General features: G+C 43.6%; 2 protein-coding genes and 1 pseudogene across 15 annotated transcripts in view; 2 read left to right on the top strand and 1 right to left on the bottom strand.

Annotated features, from left to right (window-relative positions):
* Window positions 1-16,357, top strand: part of CFAP221 (cilia and flagella associated protein 221) — a 95,963-nt gene extending 79,606 nt beyond the window's left edge. For 6 of the 12 annotated variants that reach the window (XM_015596489.2, XM_015596490.2, XM_025039548.1 and 3 more), the window contains one exon: window positions 171-388. In XM_015596489.2, the coding sequence (XP_015451975.1) occupies window positions 171-279 (109 nt within the window). In that variant the 3' untranslated portion in view covers window positions 280-388. Of the gene's footprint in view, window positions 1-170; window positions 389-16,027 lie in introns of those variants that run through there. The other 6 variants (XM_015596488.2, XM_015596485.2, XM_015596487.2 and 3 more) reach the window with 3 other exon arrangements.
* On the bottom strand, window positions 5,264-5,379 carry LOC112470656 (annotated as a pseudogene).
* A 4,505-nt stretch (window positions 16,358-20,862) lies between the features above and the next one.
* On the top strand, window positions 20,863-23,833 carry TMEM177 (transmembrane protein 177). 3 transcript variants are annotated; one of them, XM_025039531.1, is made up of 3 exons: window positions 20,863-20,945; window positions 21,120-21,247; window positions 22,561-23,833. In XM_025039531.1, exon 3 carries the CDS (start codon window positions 22,583-22,585, stop codon window positions 23,516-23,518), a length of 936 nt encoding a protein of 311 aa, XP_024895299.1. In that variant the 5' UTR covers window positions 20,863-20,945; window positions 21,120-21,247; window positions 22,561-22,582; the 3' UTR covers window positions 23,519-23,833. The 3 variants fall into 3 exon arrangements, with proteins under 3 accessions (XP_024895299.1, XP_006921064.1, XP_024895300.1); XM_006921002.3 differs by having other exon boundaries at window positions 20,865-21,247; XM_025039532.1 differs by lacking the exon at window positions 21,120-21,247 and having other exon boundaries at window positions 20,879-20,945.
* The last annotated feature ends 2,136 nt before the right edge of the window (window positions 23,834-25,969 follow it).

The following is a 25,969-nucleotide window of genomic DNA, read 5'->3' as shown; positions in this document are numbered from 1 at the left end:
AAGAGTTTTCACTGGAACTAAATCGTTACTAAATATTTTATAAAACAACTCCTTAAACCTTCACTGAGGTATCTCTGGTGACTCTGAGCCCAGCAGCAGGGTGTTGGTGGGTGACTCAGATGTTTTATGCAGAGGCCTGATGTGTCTGTGTCTGATGTTTTGATATTTAGGGAGGTAATACACCAAGCACAACCGATGGAGAAGGCAGGAGAAAAAGTGCTGGAGGAAATGAAGAATCTGCGGGCCAAAGCTCTCAACTCATACCTGATTCTAGAATAAAAATCACCAGTAGGTCAGTTCCTCTCATTTGCTTTCTTCGGGTCACTGTGGTCCTTTGTGTCTATTTATGTTCTAGCCATTTGGGAATTAAAGTTTCTAGAGAAAAAAATTGCAATGTGGATGATGTATATGTTTTTGTTATAATTTTTCTTTTTTTATATAAAATGTCATTAGTATGATGGCAATGTTTGAAGCTTTTTGATGCAAGATTTAGTGCTGACACAGACTTTCTGAGCAAGGCGTGAGCCACTGTGATGAGAGGCTAAGAGCCACGTGCTGATAACTATTCATGAGTCTTTTGGAGGTGTGGTACCCACGGACCAGAGGGAGCAGGGATTTGGGGGAAAATCACTTTCCTACCTCTGTACAGAACCAGCTCCTTCGGCCCCCCTGAGCATCCTCCCAGAGCATCGCTTACTTTGGCTTTGGCATCACTTCTGGAGAGACCAGCCTTGGTGAGGACACTGGGTCCTCAAGTAGCTATGTGATGGCCGAAACTAGTGAGGGGGAACTAGAAATGGAGGGCACATTGTGGGGCAACTAGAGCTTGCAAACTGGTTTGGGAGCAACTGGAAAAACACCCCGCTGGGAACTCTCAGAAGCACCTGGTGCAGATCACTGCCAAGGGGCCAGGAGTCCCTGTAAACACGTCAGTAAAAACCAGGCCTTTTGATTGTGTTTGTTAACATGGCTCCATTCACTTGCATGAGCTGGTAAGGCTGATGACATTGGAGCTATATTATAACAACCCATAATTATCCAAATATATGTGGATGTGTTCCCTCCATTCTCTCTTCTATGCATACATTTAAAAAGTTGATATCAGATTCTATATACAATTTTGAAAGGGCTCTTCATTAACTCATTGATTCTGACATTTTTCTGAAACTTATTTTTCCATTATGAAACCAAAACTCTTTAGGGACAAGGCCCTATAATATTTGAAGCAGTTCTTCACATACTTTAGACAATCAAATGTTGTTAGTGACCATTTCCTTGTTGTCACTCAACATGGTAGGTAAACGATTAAGCTTGTATCTATAGAGACCATGTCTTGAAGACTAAACCCAGCACATATGCAAAATCGAAGTTTTTATCACTCAGTTATACGCCATGTCCTGTGGGAAGTACCCTGGGGAGGTGGACACAGACAACTGGAGGCAGTGCCCAGTTGCTGTACTTCAAGACTAGGTTTGCCAGATACAACAGTGCCCAGTTAAAGTTGAATTTCAGATACATGACAAATAATGTTTTAGCATAAATATGTCCCAACAGTGTATGTATTATTCAGGACATATTACACTAAAAAAGTAATTCATAGTTTAGCTGAAACTCATATTTAACACAGTGACCTATATTTTGATTAGTTGAATCTGGCAACCCTACTCAACACCCAGTGGTCTTTTGAGAGACAGTGTATGAATAGATATTGAATGAATGAGGTAGAGGCAGTGGTTAACATGCATGGGAGTTGTGTGTGAGGCATGAGGCAGGCTTTCCAACCAGCTAGAAGAATAGCTAGTTTTCCCTGGGCTTACCATGTGCCAGGCCCTCTGCTGACCTGTAAGGGGCTGCTGCTTCAGTCCAGAAGAAGCCATAATACTCTTCCCCTGTCCAGAAAGAGGCCATAATACTCTTCCCCAGTGGAAAAACCTGACGGTCCCAGGAGCCAGGTGACTTCCCAAGCCGGTAAAGACCTTGAAGGCCTGTGTGACTTCCAAGCCTGGGCAGAACCAGGGAGGGATTCTTTGGGTGGGCCAACATCCTGTTCCAGGAACCACCACAAGTCAGCAGGCTGTGGGGCACAGGAGAGGGGTCAACCAGACAGTCTTTGAGGGGGTTTAAGGGAAGCAATCTCTGTTTTGTCCTGGGGCTAGCTGGCAGGTGCAGCAGTGCGCAGGCAGTGGTCATGGCATGGAAGTGTCTTTCCTCTACGACAGATGCCTACACACATATAGGTGTACACACACATACAAAGGTGTACACACAGACACACGAAATTCAGAGGAGTTGCTGAGTGCCATCCAGGAGCCAGGCACAGAGCCAGCCCAGGAAGGGACACTACTGCAAGCATGCTCCACGGCAAAGGGGCACACCATCAGTAAAAACCAGATTTTACATGTGTAGTATGATGTCAGGTTGTACAAAGTGGTACAAAGGAAGACAAAAGTATGCTAAGGGGAGAGGGAGTGGCCACCCAAGTCCTGTCAGAGGAGGTGTCGCTGAGCAGACACCTGACTGAGGAAGCGGCAGCCAGGCAGTCACTGGGGAACAGAGCTTTTCAGGCAGAGGGACAGCAAATGCAAAGGAAGTGTGCTTGGCTTGTTGGAGGAACAGTAAGAAAGCCCCAGTGGCTAAGGCAGAGTGAGCTGAGGGGACGAATGCAGAGGTGGCCAGGAGCAGGTCACGTGGGATCTTGGGGCATGGATACAGACTTTGGCTTTGGGATTTCATTCTAAGTGAGAAGGGAAGCCCTTGGAGAATGTTGATCCGGGGAGTAACTTGAGTTGTTTTCTGTTTTTAGCAGACTTTATGGGCCCATGTGGAGAACTGACCATAAAGAGCAGGTGCAAAAAAGCAGACTGTGAGGGTGATCTGGCACCAGAACGTTCCAGTCAGAATTCCTTCTCTCTGGCACCAGAGCCTTTTCTGAGGATGGGCTGATCATCTCAGGGTCTGACATCTTGTGACATGAACAAAAGAAAACAAATGTGGGTGCTCTGGGCTGGAACATGGGGTAGGGTAGAGAGAAGAGGCCCTGGGACACTTGTCCCCTGCCCACTGCCCTAAGTCAGTAATTTTTTAAAAAATTTTTAAATTTTGAAATAATTTTAGACTTTGCAAAACTACTATAGAGTGCTCCCATGTATGTTTTATCCAGCTTCCCCTAATGTTAATATTTACTATAATACGATTATCAAAAACAGGAAATTAAAAAGAGCACAATGTCTTTTTGCTTTTCCATGATGCCACACTGCATTATGTCATTGAGTCTCTCCTAACCTGTGACAGTCCCTTCAGGTCTCTCCTTACCGTTCATGACCTTGATGCTTTTGCCAGTCATTTTGTATAACCTCCTTAAGTGTGGGTGTCTCTAATGTTTTCTCATGATTAGGATGAGGTTATGCAATTTTGCAAGAATTTCACAGAAGAGATGTGTCATTCTTGGTTCATCTTATCAAGGGGTACATACTGGCGATGCATCCATTAATCTTTACCTTGATCATAAAGTGCTGCGTACTGAGTTTTTCATTGAAAAATTACTGCTTTTCCCTTGCTAATTAATAAATATCTTAGAGGAGATCATTTGAGATTATGGAAACATCATATTTCTCCTCAACTTTAGCACCTGCTCACAAATCTTACTTACAACAATTATTTTCATGGTGTTCACTTAATGATTTCTATGAGCTGCCCTCCTCTCTCCCTCCCTCATTCATTCATTCGTTCGTTCATTATTTATATCGGAATTTTAATGGATATTTAATTTATTATATGGATTATAATTCAATACCAGCATTATTTTATTGCTAAAATTGTTCCAACTTTGGCCATTGGAAGCTCCTTCAGGTTGACTCTGTCCTTTCAACATGCCCCCATCCTTTTTAAAGCACTTTCTTACTTCCTGGCATTACAAGATATTCCAGGTTTATTTCGTATTTTCTCTGCCTCGGTCCCACAGTCAACTATTTCTCCAAGAAGCCCTGGCTCCTTTTATTGGAAAATGACGCTTATGTGGGGGCTAAAAAAATATATATGAAACTTTTCCTCCCTCCTTCTCAGTTTCTAGCTGGGCTAATAATCAAATTAACAGAAACAGATTAACAAGAGAAAATCATATTTTTAATATGTGCTAACAGGGAATTCACACAAGCAAGAAAATTCCCCAAGACTGTGAGATAAAATGGAGTATACATGACATTTTAGACACAGAAGAAAGGGGGTCCGGGGCCTGAGATTTTAAAGGAAATTGGCAATTTACGGTAGTTGAGGAAGAGCAGAACATATATGGCAGGTCAATTTTTGCTAGGCAACCCAGAAACAATGGAACGGGTGATCCAGCTACCAAGCCCCTGCCTAGAGCCCTCCCATCCGTCATACTCATTTCAAATTAGGCTGAGATGAATATCCTAAAATTTCCTTCCTAGAGCAAGCTTTCCATTTGAATCTCTTAGGCAGAAAAGAGGGAGGGTCAAAGGTTCTGAGTCTTTTTTGTCTTAATAACCAGCTTAAGATCAATATCCCAAAAGGCAGTTTTAGGGTGGCAAAACTTTGGTCCCCCTCACTCAGAAACCAAAACCTAGGTGCTATTGATGTCTCACTGCTCCTAAGTCTCTCTCAGTGGACAGAGCTAAAAAATATATCTATTTATACCAACTCCTACATATAACCACATATCTATCTATATCTATCTATCTATCTATCTATCTATCTATCTATCTATCTATCTATCTACCTACCTACCTATCATCTACCACCTAGCTAGCTAGCTAATGAAAAATATGAATTGATACTGTTACCTCTAATTACAATCCAGCACCAAGAGGTTCATTTTAGCTTTCCCCCTTGTTTGTAAGTTCTTTCTCCTACAGTGATTAACCCTGCTCTCATTGTCCACAATATATTTACTTCCTTGTTCAATCCTAGTATATCTATAAAGTAATATCAGAATTCCTAACCTGTATCTCTGTGGGAAACACATGCACTTAACTAGATTATAGTATTTGTCTTTGGCATTATAGTTCTTTTTGTCTTTGGCATTAACTGGATCCTATAATGCCAAAGAAAAAAAGAACACAAATACTGTAATCTAGTTAAGATTACGTAGGTTAGTTCTTTTCTTTTTATCTACACTCCTATCAGTATGGTTATATTATTCATTTGGGATGCAGTTAGTTTCACTGATTGTTTATATTTCATCTTGGGTCCCCCCCACAACCTCATTGGTTTTGTTTTTTATTATTATTTTTTAAATTATTACTTATGCCTACAGCACCTGGACTTCCTAGGTGGTCTCCCATCCAAGTACTAACCAGGCCCTACCCTGCTTAGCTTCCAAGATCAGACGTCGGGCTTGTTCAGGGTGGCATGGCCAAAGACTATGGATCCTAGCTCCACTGGGGCATGAAACCAGGACCTTCTGCGTGTAAAGTAGGTGTGCTAACCACTACACTATGGAACCACGTCCCTCACTGGTTTTAATTATCTGTTTTTATTTGAGCACATGAAGGGTATGTGGAGCACATCTATTGTTCTAAGAGCCAGAGCTAACAAAAAGAGCTAACGAAAAGACTCAGGGGAGTGTCGCTCCCTCCTCATTTCTACTTCCTGTTCTCGGTGTCTCATTTTATTACCCTGGTCAGACCCACCCCCTGTAGGGAACCAATCTCTTTAGTTTCTGGTTTATCCTTCTCATTGGTAATTTTTTTTAAGCTCCTAAGAGCTGAGAAACCGCTCTCCCCTCCGCATTCCTCCTCGGCCTTCACTGGTCTCAGCAGTTTCCTCACACCCTGCACGCTGTTCCTAAGACTCCATCACCTCTGGCCTTCACGCCCCTCTCAACTCAGGCTTCCCCCAGCCTCTGGCCCTCGGGCCCTGCACAACTTCTGAGTTAAGGACTAAGTCTTTCATCTCCAGGTATCTGGTCCCTGCCACTACTAAGGAGGGAGGGACCCAGTCAAAGCTTGTTCAGGGAACTACTTCCCTCAACATCCAGCTTCAACACCATTTTGTCTACTTTGCTTTATTCAGCACATCCAGCTAGCAGTTTCTGAACCACTGACTAACTCCACCTAGCCTCACCCCGCTTTCTTCCTGGGCACCCAGCATTACATTATTTGTGTAAATTTTCTTGCTTAGGGATTGTTACATTGCCTTTGATCCTATTCTCACACGTTGGTACATGTATCTGTATCCATCTCGGTTTCTGCACCTATAAATCAGAGCCAATTTCTTTTATCTCTCTCCCTGCCTTCTAAGGGCCATCTTCAGGTTGTGGACTCTTGGAATGGTTGTGTTTGGGATCTGGTGCCACCTGGTGGATGCCACAAGAAAGGCCTCTTCTGCCTCTGAAGTTGTAGCCTGTGATTCCCACCATGAAGCGAAGCAACTTTCCAAATACGGATGATCATTTATGCTTTTCTTCCTCTTTTTCAGACCACCTTGAGGTAGAAAAAGGCAAGGAGATTGTGTATGTATTGTTTTCCGTGATCAATCCCATAGAAAAAGTTCCTTCAGTGAAGTCACTGACCAAGTGAAGTTTGGGGGTTCCCTCCCTGTGGGCTCAATTAGCCAGGTTCCACAGGGATTGTGGATTTAATCAAGGGTTGGCTGAGTGGATGAGGATCTAAGGGTTAGACAACTGTTTCTGAAGACCTGCCGGCTCCCTCCCTCTTGCACTTACTCAGATTATCCTATCATTCTCTCTATAAAGCCAAAAAATATTGAACCAAAGGATCTCAGGACAATTCACTGCAGTTGCTTCATTTTATGAGGAATTGCTTCCTTATTTAGTACTATTAGTTTGTGAAGTATTTTCTTAACGATCCTCGCAAAGTTCCGTCATTATCAGTAGCTGTTACTATCATGGTTTAAATGTGGGGCAAACTGAGGCCCAGAGAGGTTCTTGCCAAACCAACAGAAGAGCCAGGTTTGGGCAGAACCCAGGTTTTCTGATTCCCAATCCACTCTTTTCTCTACCACATGAAAATCAATGTAAATAGTACAGGTTTTCATTTCTTTACTTGTTATTCAAACTTTCAAACTTGGGGTCTCTATTAATCAATGTCATCCTAATCATTTTAATAAAAAATAAATAAATTGGGGAGCCACTAAGCATAAAGATATTACATAATGATATTTAAATTTTACTTAATTATTTGTTCTTTAAAATAAGTAATGTGGAAAAATACAAATTAGTAAATGTCCTGGCTCCCAAAGCAATCAGTTTGGTAAGTTTCCCACAAAGGGCAGTAGCCACATCTTACTCATTTCTGTACTCCCAGCAAGATGTTCGGTGCAATGTAGGCTCTCAATAAATGTTTGTTGAATAGAAGACTACAAAAGAAATATGAAAACTATGTGTCTAATGTCCATTTATCTTTCCATGGACATATGTTTACAGAGTATAGGCACTGAATTTAGACTATAAAACATCAGAGATTTGGAAGCACAGGGAACTATGTCTAGCCCCATCCTGGTAAATGTGTGTGTAGTCTCTGCAAATTTGGTAATTTCATGCAGTTTGTTTGACTTTTATTATGTAGGGGAAATAACAGTATTGACTTCATGGGATTGTTGTGGGGTGAAATGAGATGTTACTGGCAGCACAGTGCACAATAAACATTAGCTATTATTAGGATCTCAGTATTTACTTGTTAAAGGAGTGAAGCTGAATTCTTACCTACCACCCATCTTCTTCAATTCCCCTTCCCACCCTCCACCATCCATTTCCCATTCTCCAACAGCTAAGTTGAGATCTGCGCACAAAAGAGAACTTTCCAGATGGTGAGGGGCATGAAACATTGCACTAAAGAATACTAAGCCTCTCTCTTTCAGCAGGGTTTTGGAGGATGGGTTTGGGTAAATGCTAAAGTATGGGGAATGTTGGGGTGTGGGCTTTCTGAAGGCAGGGGAAGGAACTGGTTGGCTCAATGGTCTCTCATGCCCTTCCAAAGATACAGAGGAGTCAGTCTCAGTTCTCTGTTTAGACCTTGCAGCCTTCCTCTTCTCTGTCAGACCACATGCCATTTGCCCTTCTCTCATTAGATGGTGTCACAGAGAACAGTTTCGTTTATAAAGGCAAGAGTCCTACCTCTCCTAGGACATCTCACAGAAGGCCCCTTTTTCCAGGAGCACCAAGGAAAGGGGCAGCCACTTACCTGTGACGTGGAGAGCCCACGGCACCCCTCCCCTTCCTCCTCACGGTGAATCCAATCAGAGCAAGCAAGCACTGTACTCAAAAGCTTATTGACCAACAAGCAGACCAGGGACTGCAGCAGACCTGGCATCAAAAGGTAGGCTGATCCCTTTTCTCAGGAATCTGAGCCAGAGAGTGAAAAGAGACTGAGCAAGTTAGCAACAGGAACAGAACCTGGACAGCTATGAAGTAGAGAAGTTGGGTAGGGCAGCTGGAATGGGCCCTGAGCAAATGAAGTTAGGAGGCAGTGAGGGAGTGAGGTTATGACCTTTGGAAAACACAAAAAATAAAGATGTACCAAGAGACAACAAAAGGCAGGTCAAAATGGAACCCGAGCATGCACATCCCTGAGCTGCCCCATTGCCCACTTTATCATGAACCCTCTTTTTCTTGAAGAAGCTTAAGGAAGTCTTTTTGTTACTACCCAAGAACCTAATCAGATCTCAGAACTTAGCAAAGGCATGGACACAGGGGTCTGGTGACACACTCTCCCACAGAGGTGTCTTCAAAAAAATGTTTCATTTCAGATATTCCAAGAAGTTTGTTAAAGCCATTGAGAAAAGACTTTAGCAGAAACAATGCAAAAGAAAGACCTTGAGATATATATAGAAGGTTGTCAGATGATGTTTACTCCCCTAGTAACCAACAGCTCAAGCCCTTACACACACACACAGACACATACACACACACACACACACACCCTGCCCCAGGTCCAGCAGTCAACAGCTTGTGGTTCACACGAGGTGGGGCCTTTCTTGATGTGCCTAATCTCCCTGATGGCGGAAGCTGACTTGAATTGAGGCTGAACCTAGGGACAGACTACTCTCAAGGTCTTGATTGCCTGGAGCACCAAGCTGGCCACCCTTAGGACACCAATAGTTCTGCTGCTCCCCCTCCCACCCTGGCCTTCCAAGCTCTCACCTCTGCTTCCGGCTGATACATTCACCTCCAATTTATAAGCCTGACCAGATGCCCAAAGCCTATCCTATAACTTCTAGCTAATTACTGTGGACCTATAACTAAACTGTTTAACCACCTTTCCCTAGATTCTAAGTCCAGAGTATTTACCAAAACTAATCACACCTTGCCTCTGTGTGCCATTTACTTCTGCCACCACCAGAAATCAAGCTAGATGAACAGAAAGGCTAATGGGAGACAGAAACTTGGTTCCCACTGACATCAGCTATTCACAGTATGACCCACAAGTAGGAGGACTACCAGTGGGCAATCGTGAAAGAGAAAGAGCTTTGAAAGAGAGAGCAGACCACACCCTGGACTCCAAGGCATTGGAGCCTCGAACCCAGTCTGCAGTGGGGTGGGGTGCTGATGTGCTAGGGGCCACTTCATGTGAAACACAGGACCAAATCTTTAAAACAATGAGACTGAGTCTTAACCAAAATGAATCTGTCTTAGCCACTGATAGTGACTGATGAATTGTTGCCTTGAACAGTACATCATTAGGGAGCCTATCAGTAAGCAGGAAATCACATGGTTCGAAGAATACACTAAGTAGCAATTATTGGAAAAATAAAGTCATTTCGTTTATATCTAATAAGCTGACATTACTTAAACTATTCACACTATAGTCATCACCAGAAGTCCCAGCTTCTGATGGCAAAAAGACACTAAGCAATGATAGTTGGTAGGAAAATGGGATAACAAAAGTGAAAAGGGGGTGTAACGCACAGCCTAGGCAAGGGCTCCAGGATCCAATTTGATCTCCATGGGTCAGTAAAACACCACACAGCATGGCATGTTAAAGTTAGTGAGAGAATGTTGTCTATTGTGGTAATAAGGGAAGCTGGTATCTGAGAAAAGACAAGAAAAAATTATTTTACATTAGAACGAGATTTGTTTAATTATTCAGTTAAGTTGGAGTTAAATTGAAAATAATTGTATGATTCCATGACATTTTAAAAATATACGTTTTCTGGGTCTGCCTCTAAAGTGGTCTGCTGTGCTGTCACCCCCAGTACCAAGCAGAGCTTATCTACGTACATAAATTTTGATCTCAAATGCAATTCTCCTCAGCAAAAGAAATCAGGAAGCTATGGAAAGTATCTGATTCTATATTTTGGAGCAAGGATGATTGAGATGGGCCTGGAGTATCAGTTTTTGTTTTTGTTTTTGTTTTCTGCCAGAAAGAAAGTACATTTCCAAAATGATCCAGGGCAATTTTAAAGGATAAAGGAGCCAGCTGAGTAGGGCTCCCGCTGAGCAAGTTGTGACAATTTTGGCATTAAAAAGAAAGCAACAGTTCTCTGCAGAGCTATATGAGACATGCTACAAAAAAAAAAAAAAAAAAGACATGCACAATTTTTTAATGATGTTTATGGAACGTTGATGAAGCCAAATTAATGTGTATACTGTACTCAAATTTTGGTCAACATGAGAATTTCATCATTGCAAATTTAACAGCTAAAAAATTAAGTGCAATCCTGGTAGGAGATGCAAAATCTCATCAGCTCAACTCAGGCCACAAAAAATTACAGATTTTACTCTTAAAAAAAAAAGGACACAGGCTTAGAAAGTCCAATTACCTCCACAGCGACTCAGCTTAATGAACACCAACTTATGATGAAATACCCTGGAGATCTTTCTGGACCATCTGTCCTTGGGCAAGAACACCCCCAAGAGGTCCGTCCACCCACAGCGCCTCAGCGTAAAGTAGCTGAGCTGACAGTTCTGGGCCCCTGGATTTGGAGAGTACATTTGTAATGTCAGGATGGATAAGTGAACCTACCTGAATTGATACGTTGGTGCTAGTTAGGTTGTCTGTAATAATGAGTTTCATTTAATTGCTTCATGTATATTTTGATTTGAGATGTTTGAAACAGGTTAGAGAATCTATTACATTTCTCTCTATTTTATCAGATTTACGAGAGTTGCTTAAAGGTTTAGGAATATTTTGCTTGTTGTTGAAAGATTCATTTGGGGCGCGGTATGTAAGAGAATCAGGTAAATTAAATTTGAAAGTATAGTTTGAAATGTCTAAGGGAATTTGATCCATTAAGTACAGAAGTGGTGTGGTATGATTAAAGAAGATTCAATCTGTAAAGCTCATGGTTAATTGAAAGTTATTAAAAGAACAGGTAAAAAAAATTTATTTTTATACAAAAATTACTAGATTTATAATATTTTTAAATTGAGGTTTTTAGGCTTAAGAAACATGGAATATTTAAACTTGCTGCTTTAATCAACCAAATAGTAATTAAAACATAGTAACTCTTAAATATTTCTTTTATGTCTAAAAGTCCCCTCAGAAATTTTTTTATGAAGAAAGAGAAAATCGAAATAGACCTATAATAAGTAAAGAAATTGAATCAGTAATCATCAACAAATAAAATCCCTGGTGAATTCTACCAAATATTTAAAGAATGCCAATCCTTCTCAAATTTTTCCCAAAACCTAAGAGGAAGGAATGCCTCCTAATTCATTCTATGGGCCAGCATTACCCTGATACCAAAGCCAGACAAAAGACACCACAAGAAAACTAAGCTTCAGGCCAATGAACATTGATGCAAAAATCCTCAACAAAATACTAGCAAACCAAATTCAGCAGCACATTAAAAGGATTATACACCATGACCATGTGAGATTTATTCCCACAAAGGAAGGATGATACAAAAGTCAGTCAATGTGATACACCACATTAACAGAATGAAGGGAATAAAACCACATGATTATTTCAATTGATGCAGGAAAAGCATTTAACAAAATTCAAAACTCCTTCATGAAAAAAACTAACAAACTAAGAATAGAAGGAAACTGTCTCAAAATAGTAAAAGCCATCTATGAACAATCCACAGCAAACTTCACACTCAATGGTGAAAGACTGAAAGCTTTTCATCTAAGATCAGGAACAAGACAAGAATGCTTACTGTCACCATTTCTATTTAACATAGTACTAGAAGTTCTAGCTGGAACAATTAGGCAAGGAAAAGTAATAAAAGGTATCCAAATGGAAAAGAAAGACATAAAATTATCTGTTCATAGATGATATGATTAACCAAACCCTAAAGATTCAACAACAACAACAACAAAACCCGTCAGTGCTAATAAATGAATTCAGTAAAGTAGAGGGTACAAAGTCAACCTACAAAAATCAGTTGCTATATACTAACAATGAATAAGAAACCTATCCAATTGACAATAGCAACAAAAAGAATACAATATATAGGAATTAACCAAAGAGGTAAAAGATGTGTATAATGGAAACTATAAAACAAACACTGCTGCAAGAAATTAAAGACAAATGTAAATGGAAACACATCCCATATTTGTGGACTGTGTGTACCATGTGCTGTTGAGTCAGCTCTGACTCCTGGCTATGAATGAATGTCTACAATGTTCCGCCCTCAACAACCCTATTCAGCTCCTGTAGACTCAGGCCTATGGCTTCTTTTATGAAATGAATCCATCTCATATTCTTTCTACTTCTCATATTCTTTCTACTTTCTACTTCTTTTCCTGCTGCCTTCTATTCATGAATTGTAGACTTAATATCTTGAAGATATCAACATGACCCAAAGCCATCTACAGATTCAATGTACTCCCTATCAAAATCCCAATGACCTTTTTTTTCAGAAATAGAAAAATCCATTTAAAATTCATATGCAGGTGGTATCTCGTGGTTTTGATTGGCATTTCCCTAATGATTGGTAACACTGAAGATCTTTGTATGTGCTTACTGGCATTTGTATATTTTCTTAATATTTGATAAGTGACTAATATCCAGAGTATGTTAAGAACTCCTAAAATTCAGCAACAGAAAAACAAAGAACTTGATTCAAAAATGGGCAGAGAACTTGAATAAACATTTCTCCAGAGAAGATATACAAATGCCAGCAAGCACATAAAAAGATGTTCAATGTTACTAATCATTAGGAAAATGCAAATCAAAACCAGAAGATAACACCTCATGCCCATTAGGATGCTACTACCAAAAACAAAAAACAAACAAACAAACAAAAACAAAAAGGGAAAATAAGTATTATTGGCAAGGAAGTGGAGAACTGAAATACTTGTGCACTGTTGGTGGAATGTAAAGTGGTACTGCCTCTACAGAACAGTATACTGAATCTTTAAAAAATTAAAAATGAAATTTTTATGATTGAAGAATTCTACTTCTGGATATACACCCCAAAAAACTGAAAGCAGGGTCTTGAGGAGATATTTATATACCCATGTTCATAGGAGTATTATTCACAATAGCTAAAATTTGAAAGGAAACCAATCAGCGAATGAGTGGATAAGCAAAATGTGCTATATACATACAATGGAATATTATTCAGCTTAAAGAGGAAGGAAATACTGACAAATGCTACAACATGATAAACCTTGAGGATATTGTGCTAAATGAAATAAGGCAGTCACCAAAAAAAAAGACAAAAATTGTATGATTCCACTAATATAAGATACTTAGAGTAGTCAAAATTATAGAGACAGAAAGTAGAATGGTGGTTGCCAAGGGCTGAGGGGAGAGGAGAAATAGGGAGTTAGAGTTTACAAGATGGAAAAGTCATAAAGATGGATGATGGTATGGTTGCACAACCATTATGAATGTATTAAATACCACTGAACCAACCGTACACTTAAAAATAGTCAAGATGGTAAATATTATCTATGTTTTACCACAGTGTAAAAGAAAACCCATCAGATGCCCTGGAATCCATCATTTCCAGGGTGCATGTCCCTGAGTTTACTTCCTGTTTATCCCCTCATCTAGTCTCAATCAATCACCCTCTCTGTACAGTCCCCCCAAAATTCACTGTGACCGTTAGAGGACTTAGTCCATCATCGGCCAATTTGCTTCTCTGAACATTCTCTTCTCTTGCTTGCTTCCACAAAAGCTTGACTGTCTTTTCTGAGGATGCCATAGCCCCCTCAAGTGAAGGCATTTTCTTCCCCATGCTCCATGGAAATCAGGGTAGAATAGGTATCCTCATTGCTCCACATGGTAAGTTTCTCCTTCACAAACCTCAGTCCTTTGAAATGCATTTCATCAGATTGGTCTAGTACGCCACCATCCTTGCTGCTATTATTTACTCACCTGGTCTGTCTGTCTGTCTGTCTGTCTATCTCAGTCTCTGTCTCCATCTTTCAATCTTAAATTATTTTAGCATATGGATCCCTGTATTCTTCACCATTCCCCTTTTTACAATCCTTGCCAACTTCAACATTGGCAGAGACAATCCAGCCAACATTTTGGCCCCTTGTAACTGAGCCTCCTGTTTTGACTGTACCTGAGATTTTATAGAGGTGACTGAGGGACTACATGGAAAGGTCAGTGCCATTTAAAGAAGTATTTATTATATACATTTCCTGAGAGGAGGGGGCATGCCATGCCATGCAGGGCCAATGGAAAAGTACCAGGGTTGGTCAAGAAGCAGAGTAGCAAGAGGAGAACATGGCCCAGAGCCTTTATTGTGTTTTCCATTAGAAAAAAAAAAGGGTGGGGGGAGGCAAAGCAAGGTGGGGAAGTTTGAGCAAGTTTATGATTGGCTATTTTGAATAATTTTGGCAGGCTCCGTGCTGTTGGGGTAATCTCTAGTTGTCCAGTATCTGGTCCTGGGGTGAATTAGGGCAGGGGAAAGATTGGCTTGGATTGTGAGAGTTAGATAAGGAGCCAATTGAGGGTATGGGCTCTGGATTGGCTGGTTTGCATATAAAGGTACACTTGGTTAGGGAGTCCTTCACTATCTCTAGAAGTTAACTGGTCCTGTGAAGGGCAGTTTCTTTGGATTAGCAAGGACCCTAAATTGTCAAAGCATCAAAAAATACAGAAAATTTTTAAAAACATGATTAATACACCTCTTCAGTTCTTAATAATCTCTTCCATCCCACCTCAGTCATTGACTCCCACAGTCATACTCTTGACTTTGACATCACTGATATTGACACCGCCTCTGAAATGTCCATTCCAAAGTGTTCATTTCCCCATCTAATTACCACCTCCTTATGCTTCTTCTTGGCTTACTATGGTGACTCTATTCCAACAATCCTTACATTCTACTGGGCCAATAATCTCACCACTTCTTCCTTTTGTAAAGTGTACAGAAATGGTGCTGGGCACATGGTGTGTACCGTTTAAGTGTTAAGCACATAAATCATTTCCATGGGCCTTCACGATACCCTTCACTGGCTTAGACTTCATGGTCCATCACTACATAATCACTTCTTTGGCAACACCCTCATTTCCCTTGCCCATTTCTCCCTACTCTGTACTCAACTCGCAAACTCCAGCTCTGGTTTGTTCACTGTCCGTGTACCCATCCCTGCACCTGAGTACCCGAACACTGTTGGAGAAAATCACACAACATTACTAACCAGTCTCACACTGCATTTTTGACCCAGATCTCAAACGGGCACTCAATTCTGTACGATAATCATTACATTTTCCTGGTAGATTCTTTCTCCCTCTTCAAACAGAAATTTCCCATATTTTCTGCTTTCTTCAAACCTTCACTACCACCTTCCCACTACACTCTCCATATGTCACTGAGGGCGGGGGGAAGGAATCAGATAAGAGCAACTTCATCTTCCCATCATGAAATCACCAGCTTGGACCCAATGACTGTGGGTTTCCTTTTTTTTTCTCCCAGTTTTATTGAGATATAATTGACATATAACATTATACAGGTTTAAGGAGTATGAAGTGTTGATTTAATAGCAGCTTCCATCTTGTTACAGTACCAGCTTTATTTCCTTAGTAGCCTTATCCCTGCTGGAAATTATCTTATTTTCTGATGTTGCTGAATAAATAAGCTGCTAAGTAAATAAATGTATTAAATAAATGTGTTGACTGAATAAGCAAACTTTTACTGAAAGTTTGACCAGACCCACAGGTGGAGGGAGAAAGAATGGGTAACGAGGAGTCAGCCCCAGCGAAGCAAGGCCAGCACCTTCAGTTCTACCCCCACGATGACTGACTAGCCAACAGCCCTAGCGCACCACTCATGGACATGTTTGTGAACTCAGTATACAACCGGCCGATGCACTTCTGGGCACTGTCCCCAGTAAGAGCCAGTTGGCAGGGGGACAATAGGAGCTCCTTGGAACAAAGAACAAGCCCTTGCACCAGCCTATCTGGGCCTACCTTGGGTCAGGCCAGCTTCTTCCAGACCTGGAGCAGGACATTCCTGAAAAGAAGGAGGAGGATCCCAGCAAGGAGGAGAAGGAGCAAGAAATCTCAGCTGTTCCTGGGCTCACCAGATGGCAGCAGCAAAGTGCCAACAGAGAAAGGCCTGGGCAGACTGTGCCAAGGGTACCAGACACTCGCCCCCTCCAACCTCACAATAGAGGTTTGTGAGGAGGCCTTTGGGACTGTGCAGCCTCATCTCTGAGAGCCTGCCCCCTGAGCCCAAAGTCACCCAAGGGGCATGTCTCTGGGGCCTTTCCTATCTTGTTATGGCTGCTCCTCCCTCAGCTCTTTATGGCCTATTCACTCCCACACTCAGGAAAGGATCTGACTGAGAAACTTCACCAGCTCCCGAAACAAGGGACTCAGTCTCTACAGGTACAGCACCCCACCTTGCCCCCTTGTCCTCCCAGCAAATTGCAACTAGTCTTCCTAAGTTCAGATACAAGGGTACCTCTTTGAGGAAGAGCTAGCACTCCCTCATTTGTGGCCCTACTATAAGGAAGAGGGAGGACTATTTGTCTACATAAATTTGCTTGTGTTTTTCATTTCTTGACTTGGAAGCTACCCGAGGGTTGCGACTCTTTCTTATCCATGTATTATCCCCAGCCCTTGGCACAGGGCAGGAGCTGAATGAGTAAATGAATGAACATCCAAGGAGTGGTGAGGAAGTCGTGGGGATGCATGACTTATATAGCACACAATATAGATGACCACATACTCTTCTTTTTCGAAGCCCAGCCTTTCTATCCCATGGGTTCTCATTCCCCATCTCTAAAAATAGCCCTCCAGGATGCTGTAGTTGGCAGACCTATTTTTTTTTAACATGCTTTTTTTATTGATATAAATTCAACATTTTAACGATTTTAAAGTGTACAATTCGGTGGTTTTGAGTATATTCACAATAATATGCAAGTATCATTACTATCTAATTCTAGAATATTTACATCACTCCTAAAAGAAACCCCACACCCATTAGCAGTCCCACCTCATTACCCCTCCCCCACCCCTTGAAAACTGCTAATCTGCTTTTTGTCTCTATAGATTTGTCTGTTCTTCATATTTCACATAAATGGAATTTAAAAATATATGGCCTTTTGTGATGGGCTTCTTTCACTTAGCATGTTTTCGAGGTCATCCATGTTGCAGCGTGTATCAGCACTTCATTCCTTTTTATGACCAAATATTTCATTGTATAGAATATGCCATATTTTATTTGTCCATTCATCAGTTGATGAACATTTGGGTTATTTCCACCTTTTGGTTATTATGCTTATATGAACATTTATGTACAAACGTTTGCTTACGTACCTGCTTTCAATTCTTTTGAGTATATTTCTAAGAGTGAAATTGCTTAATCATACGGTAATTCTATGTTTAACTTTATGAGGAGCTGCTAAACGGTTTTCTACAGCGGCTGAACCATTTTACATTCCCACCAATAATGTATGAGAGTTTCAGTTTCTCCACACCCTTGAACTTATTTTCTGTTGGTTTGGTTTGTTTTGTTTTCACTGCCATCCTAGCGGTTGTGAAGTTTTATCTTACTGTGAATTTCCTAATGACAAGTGATGCTGAGGTAATTTTGCTGTGCTTGTTGGCCATGTGTATATCCTCTTTGGAGAAATGTCTATTCAAATTGCCCATTTTTTAATTGGCTTGTTTGCCTTTTTGTTGTTGAGTTGTTAGGGGTTCTTTATATATTCTACATACTAAGCTTTTATCATATCTGTGATTTGCAAATATTTTCTACTATTCCATGGACTGTCTTTCCACTTTCTCAATGCCCAAAAGTTTTTAATTTGATGAAGGCCAATTGGTCAGCCTATTTTTACATACGTATTTAAACAAAACATTTTATTATGGCAATTTCCAAATATACATAAAGTAGAACACAGTATTCTGAACTTCCCTGAACTTGTCATGAAGCTTCAACAACTACCAACATTTTGTCAATGTTGTTCCATGTATGCTGGTTTTTGTTGTTGTTGTTGTTGTTGTTATTTTGTTTTGACTGTAATATTTGGAACTAAATAGCAGACATCATGTCTTTGTACCTGTAAATACTTCGACATGCATTTCTAACTGATAAAGACTTTTTGGTTTACATAAACATCATGCTTCATCCTACCTGACAAAATAAACAATTCATTAATATCACCTAATACTCAGTCCATATTCATATTTCCCCTGTTGTCTCAAAGGTGTCTTTTTTTACAGTTAGTAAATTAATCGTTGATTCAGGATCCGCACAAAAGCCAAATATTGCTATATTTAACTGATATACCTTTCAAATCTTCTATTTATAACAGTATCCTTTCCCTCCATCTTTTCCATGACATTAATTTGTTAGAGAAATCACATCATTTGCCCTGTAGAATACACCATATTCCAGATCTAGCTGAGGTCACTTATTAAAATATGTTATAGCATCATTTACATATGAACAACTGAGCAGCCAAAGTGGAGTCTCAGAAACAGAACAGATCTTACTAATAGTTTATAGTTATATAGCACAAACTGTGAATTCATTGACTCCCTACAATAACTCTAAGAAGTAGATGGTACTCTCATCCTGATTTTATTGATGAGAACACCAGGTCCAGAAAGGTTAACTTACCCAAAGTCACACAGCTAGTAAGGGGTAGAGTGAGAATCTAATCTTAGCCATGGGGCTAAGAGCATCTGTGCTCTTCACCATTGCCAGATTTACAGCTGGTCACAGAAGCCCTTTGTGACAGACAGGTTGCCTTTCAAGGCCAAGATTGAAGGGAGACCCCAAGTCCTATTCAAGGGCAAGTGCCCTGAAGTATCATTCCCCCCCACCCCTTCAGTTATGCCAGGGGTCCCCAACCCCTGGGCCATGGACCAGTACCTCCGTGGCCTGTTAGGAACTGGGCAGCACAGCAGGAGGTGAGCAGCAGGCAAGCGGGCAAAGCTTCGTCTGTATTTGCAGCCACTCCCCAGCACTAGCATCACCACTTCAGCTCCACCTCAGATTATCAGGCATTAGATTCTCATAGCACCAGTCCCTGGTGCCAAAAAGGTTGGGAACCACTAATTAGTGCAAATGAGAGTGCCCAAGTGGCTTCTAGGATTAGAGTGTAACAAGGCCCTTTGAGACAGATATTATTATCTTCATTTTAGAGAAGAGAAAACTGAGATCTAGGGAAGTGACATCCCTTACCCAAGGGCCCTCTGCCTCCTAAGAACAGTCTCATTCCCTGGGTTGCAGTCTCCCTAAGCACTGGTTCTGAGCTGAAGCACTGGCCCAGGTCTGGGGACAGCCATACCAGGTCCAGGTTCTCCCCTAATGTCAAAAAGGATCTCTCTGCCTGACCAGTCTATGACTCCTCAAGTGGCCACTCCAAGCCTGAGACAGGGAATGCAGACCCCAAGGTGTCCTCATAGGATGCTACACACAGAGGGGTAGCTGGCAATCAAGTATGATCCCTACTGACCCACTGCAACTGGTCATTTTGTGGTCAGGAGCCTTGCAAAGAGGGGTGAGCTTGTGGTTTGTCAGGAGACGCAGTGATCCACAGGCTGCTCACCTTCCAAAGCTCCACCCCAATGCCCACGCACTTCTGGGTTTCCTTTCATCCTCACCTTTTCTTGCAGCCTCACCTTTTCCCCCTCCCTGGGAGCTCATATGGAAGAGAAAGACACACAGAGGCCCAACCCACTTGGGAGAATTAGCAAGACCCCTAGGATGAATTTGTATGAAGGAAGGAGCCCTAGTGGGAAATGTACAGGGACCAAAGTCATCCTATTCTGATTCGGTGCCTGTGAGCTGGGCCCCGAGTTCAAGCTAAGTGCCTCAGTTTCTTCATCTTTAAAATGGGAATAGTCTGCTTCAAGGGTCCACAGACTTTTTCTGTGACGGTTGGATAGTATATATTTTAGCCTTTCTGGGTCAGGTTGTTTTTGTTCTTGCTCCTCAATGCTGCCCTTCTTGGGAAAGCTGCCACAGACGACTTGTAAATAAATGGTTGTGGTTACGCTCCAATAAAACTTTACAAAAACAGGTGGCGAACTGGGCTAAGTGCACAGGCAAGCCCATCGTCCCTGACTTACTGTTAGAGCTGATGCCAAGGTGAGGTGACAGATGTGACGCTGCTCTGTAGACTGTATAATGTCGATCACTTGAGAGAAATGGAGGGGGGTTAGGCAGGGAGAGGCAGCAGACTTTGTAATTAAAATAAAGCCCAGAACACACCACCGGCGGTGAGCGCTTCCAAACAGGAAAAGTCAGGTGGGTATGGGCTCCAATGGAGGCTCTGCTATGGATCGCCTCCTAGCACACGCGGGATCGCCGTCTCCTCGAGAATTAAACAAGGTGACCAACCCACAGCCAGGTCTTTGCGGGTCGCTCAAGGCACTCAGTTGGGTAGGAGCAACTAGCACCCGCCGGATCAGCCAGCAGCCTCCTCCCCACGCCACGCCCCCAGCACCGCCCCGGCCCCGCTCCGGTCCCGCCCCCAAAGCGTGCTTTGTTCCAACAAGCGTGCTTTGCGCCTGGCCCCTCCCCTAGAACGCGGCCGGCGTGCTTTGCTGCGGCCACCGCCCCGCGCACGTGTCGCGGCGTCCCAACCTGCTGCTGAAGAGGTGAGCGTGTGAGCGTCCGGGTAGGGGTGGGCTGCAGCGCGGACCCAGGGGCCGGGCCCCCTTCCCAGGTTTCTTCCCAGTAGAATGTTCGAGCCTCGGGCGTAGCCTACGGGGCCCGGATGGAAACCCAACGGGAAGATCTCTGCGAGGGTACAGGAACCCCTTCTCGCACAGCCGCCAAAGGAATTCGCCGCGCTGCCTCCGAGGCCGACCTGGAGCCCTGGTAGCCCTGAGGCGTTGGGACCTCGACCAGGACCTTTCCTTTTCTAACATCAGTTTCTACCGTGGAAAAAAGGCCCAAGGTTTGTCATTCTTTAAGAGTTTTGATTGAAATAGGCCAAGCGGTATCCCCGTTCTTGTTTTCAGCAACTTATTTGCTAATTAAACTTTTCACAGGATGACAGTAAGCTTCAAAGTTAAGTAATTGTGAATTTTTACCGAAATATTTACGGATGAAATAATGGGATGCCCGTGATGTGTTTCAAAATAAGTCAGTTGGAGGGAGAATGTGGGTGGGAATAGAGATGAAGCAAGATTGGTCATGAGTTGTTAATGACTGAAGTTGGTGTACTATTTTGTTTACTTTTGTATGTTTACAATTTAGCATCAATTTTTTTTTTTTTTTAATGAAGTTTGCCGTGAACTCCTGACAGCCTGTGTTCAAATAATGTGGCTATATTAGTCTGCTAGGGCTGCATGACATGTACTGGGTGCCAGAAATTTATTTTCTCATGATTTTAGAGAGTGGAAGTCCAGGATCAAGATGTCAGCAAGGCTGGTTTCTTTTGAGACTTCTCTCATTGTCTTGTAGATGATTTCTGATGTGTCCCCTCTCATGGTCTTTCCTCCGTATGTGTCTTCGTTCTAATCTCTCCTCATAAGGACACCATACATATTGGATTAGGACCTATCCTAATGACCTTATTTTAACTTAATTACCTCTTTAGAGGCCTCATCTCTAAATACATTCTGAGGTACTGGGAGTTAGGACTTCAATATATGAATTTGGGCGCATACAATTCAGCCGTTAACATTGCCACTTTACTAGTTTGGAATTTTGACCACCTTACTTAACCTGTCTGTGCCCCAGTTTTTACTGCTTTAAAATAGGGGCAATAGTAATAATTAGGTCATGGAGTTCTGAGCATTCAGTTGTAAGATAATATACATGAAGCTCTCAGAACTATGTCTAGCAGATAGTAGTACTCAATGAGTTGAACTGTTTCATCTATAAATTAGTGGTCATAGTGCTTCCCTAATAGTGAAGTGAGGCAGTTGAGTACTTAGTGCTCTGTCTAGCCATGGGAATAAAAGTAATAATCGTAGATATTATCATAAGGGGTGTCTACTGCTGTGCCAGACACTGATTGTTTTATGTGTGTTCATTCATTTACTCATCACAGCCACCTAGCAATGGACCATTGTGACATGCCTATTTGGCAGATGGAGAGGGCAGTGCACAGATATGGAACTGAGATTTGAACTCAGGCTCTAGAGCCCATGCTCTCACCACTGTGCTGTATTGCACCAGTTAAAAGGATGTGGCCCTGGGGGCTGTTCAGTCTGCAGGCAGACCCGGGGAACTGTTGGCTGACTTCTCTTTTTCTTGGCCCAGGTTTATAGCGGTGGCAGCATTCATGGCAGGTCTCCTGTGGCGGGCCGCAGCATTTGTGCAGAGACGCAGGACAGGCCTGTTGGTGGGTTCCTGTGCAGGCCTATTTGGGGCCCAAATCTCCTACCACCTCCTCCCAGATCCTGCGATTCAATGGCTGTACCAGTACTGGTCTCGAGGCCGGCCAGCTCCGCTCTCCCCAAAGCTACGGTTACTCTTCCGAGAGGTGCTACAGGACATGGGCATCCCATCAGGCCATCGCTACGAGGCCTTCACCACCTTCACCTTCTACCCTGTGAGTGCTGGCTTCCCAAGACTCCCTGCAGGGGCCGTGGTGGGCATCCCTGCCAGCTTCCTGGGTGACCCATTGACCAACATTGACCGGCCTATGGTGGTACATGGGCAAAGAGTGGATTGGCAAAGCCCTGCAGGTGCCCGGCTGAGAGATGCTCTGAACCTGTCCCATGAAGCCCGGAAGTTCGCCTTGGCCAGGGAGGTGGTGTACCTGGAGAGTGGTGCCCCCGTCCTGCAAGCCCTGCCGGCCCCAGCTTGCCTGGCGGGAACCTGGGCACTGAGTGTGGGTGCCAAGCATTCACTGGGGCTCTACAGGGGCCCCATGAACTTACGGGCTGCCTTCAACCTGGTGGCAGCAGTAGTGGGCTTTGTGGCCTACACCTTCTCCATGGACTCACTCACTCATGCCCTGGAAGCCTGGCTAGACCGCCGCACGGCCTCCCTATCTGCAGCCTATTCCCGGGGAGGAGTGGAATTCTATGAGAAAGTTCTGTCGGGCAACCTAGCCCTGCGCAGTCTGTTGGGCACGCTTGGAGAGAAGCTGTATACGCCCAGTGGGAATGTCATTCCCAGACACTGGTTCCGCGTCAAACATTTACCTTACACGACCCGCCGGGACTCCATGCTGCAGATGTGGAGGGCAACACTCAACCCAGGCCGCTCCTGAGGGGCTCATCTCACGGACAGTTCCAGGTTGTGCAGGCACCACACTGCCGTTGACCCTGGGGGGCTCTCGGTGCCTCTGCAGCCACCACCCAATGTTAGAAAAGTCACAGGCTTTGGAGTTGAACAACCTAGATTCTACCCCCACCCACCTCTTATGATCTCAGTGACCTTGGGCACATCCCTTAATGAATCTGAGCCTTGGTTTCCTCCACTATAAAATGGGGATGTTGTAAACTTACTGGCAGGATTATGGGGGTCACCTGGCAGAGTGTGTGTGCCATAAATAAACAGGATATTCTCCTTCTTGGTCTTTGAATACCAGTGGGCTGTAGAGGTCAGGACACATGTCACCAACAAGGTGTTTGCATGATGTGAACACTTTCCTACAATGAAGAACTATCCCAGAGTTTGCCTGGTGGTCAAATCCCAATTTCTTTCTACTGTGGTAGAGATTAAAAGTTTTGAGAGGCAAGAGAAGCTAGTGTGTGCCTGAGAGGCTGTGAAATGTGAGCTTGTGGTGGGGCTTTAAGGGTGGTGTATCCAGTGCTAATGACGTGCTCAGAGAGGACCAGGCAGCCAACAAGGAATGGTGGGCCCCAGGAGAGCCCCTAGGCCTAAAGGGAAGAGAAGGTGTTGCTGGAACCTGGCTAGGCCTGTGGCAAGGGACAGCTGGCTGGAGCTCTGGCAAAAGGAAGAAGAAAGAAAAGGCCATTGCCAAGCTGAGGCCCTGCGGGGAAAGAGCCTGCAGATAAGATCTGGAGCCTGGTCAGGGCTTGGAGAGGAGAGGGGTGAGGGGAGATAGAGATGGGGATGAACTTGTCTCACAGAGGCAGTGAGGCGAGCAGAGGGCTTGAGGTGGGCAGTGGACCAGGCCTGGTGTCACACTCATGGCTGCATCCTTGGCCTTGTATCCCATGAGTCCTCTGCTGGTAGATAGAGCAGACCCCACTTTTGATCCTTAGACAGGAGACTGCAGTGGGGATGGTGAGGAGAATTGTGATCAGCAAGCCAGGCTTCCTATGTTTTGTTGATTATGTCTTCCCTGGAAGAGCTGAAGAATTCAAGCCTGGTGCCAGTGTAACTCGGAAGGTTACAAAGCAGTATTTAAGGCTCACTTAGTGGCACATAGTTCCTACAGGGGACTGAATGGAGAGCGTGCAGGGTGGGGAGGCACCCATTCCTGCCAGGCCCTTTGCTGTGGGCTGGCACTCAGTGCCCTGCTTCATTCGGTGCCAGTCTGAAGGTACCTTCATCAGGCCTAGGCAGACAGTGTGGGCAGAGCACCCCATCTCTCAGGTCCCCAGGACAGCATCAGGCACAGGCCTGATGAATTCATAGGTGGATGGATAAGTTGGCGAGTGGGTAAACGAGTCCCCACTGGGAAATACCGTTTCAGTGGCCCTTCAGCATGTCATCCAGCTGTTGCCGCCACGTGGGACTACCTAATATATACTAGAGAAGTGTCATCTGGGGTCTGGATTCTGTGCACTCTACTTTCTTACCACTCCCCACCCCAACTACTCTCAATACTGTGGGAGGCAAGATGGTGGCATCAGGCATTCTTGATCTGCCCAAATGGTAAGGGCAGGGAGCCCCATTATGCATGTGGGGGGGGACCCCTGAAATTGCGGCTTTCTTGGCTCCCTCTACTCCATGACAAATTTTGTCTCCACTCATGGGCTGTTCCCAGTTCCCACAAATGCTTTACATGTCCCCATGTCCAAACCTTGGCTCACAGAGTCTCCATCCTATGAGGTGGCCCTCCTCCTCACTGCCTTTTATTCATCTCCCAGGCCAGGCTCAAGCTCAGATAGTGACCATCTGAAATCCTCCCACTGCAACCCCCTCCCCTGGCAGTTTGGGAGGCTGGCAACAACTTGCTGAGAAACTGCTTCGGGCTCTGTAGCCCTTCCCTTGGCCCACCATCCCACCTCGTGGCTAACTCAGTACCCAGCCTTGGTGATTTCCCTGCCCAGTGGCTCTCAGCTCCATCTTTGCCCTCCCCAGGCCTTGCCTCACTTGGACTTCCTGGCGATTATCCTCACCTCTTGAAGCGCTAGTCTGACTGGTTTCTCTCCTCCTTAAAACCCTTTTACAGACATACCCTTATTTTCTATCTAAAGCTGCATCTCCAAGCCTGGGTCTGCTGGCCTCAACCATCCTGCCTCCCACTTCCCTAAGCTCTATGGATAGTAGCCTCATGAGCAGTCTGGTTCCTTAACTGCTTCCTCTCCTTCCCCACACAGGCCTTTACCATCACTGAGATGCTCTCTCTCCTGCCTATTGTCTCTGTCTCCTTTGCTCAAATATTTAGTGCTCCTGCAGCACGACTTAAGGACTTGACTCCAGGAACTGTCCCCATTCATTCCCTGTCAAGCACCCTGTGCTTCTCCCTAGCCCTTACTGTATGTAATTAATAAGTTGCTGTGGAGTTAGTGCTTTAGCATCTCCT

This window comes from Pteropus alecto, unplaced genomic scaffold, assembly GCF_000325575.1.
Source record: "Pteropus alecto unplaced genomic scaffold, ASM32557v1 scaffold3, whole genome shotgun sequence".
Taxonomy (NCBI): domain Eukaryota; kingdom Metazoa; phylum Chordata; class Mammalia; order Chiroptera; family Pteropodidae; genus Pteropus; species Pteropus alecto.
This window is presented reverse-complemented; position numbering and strand designations above follow the sequence as displayed.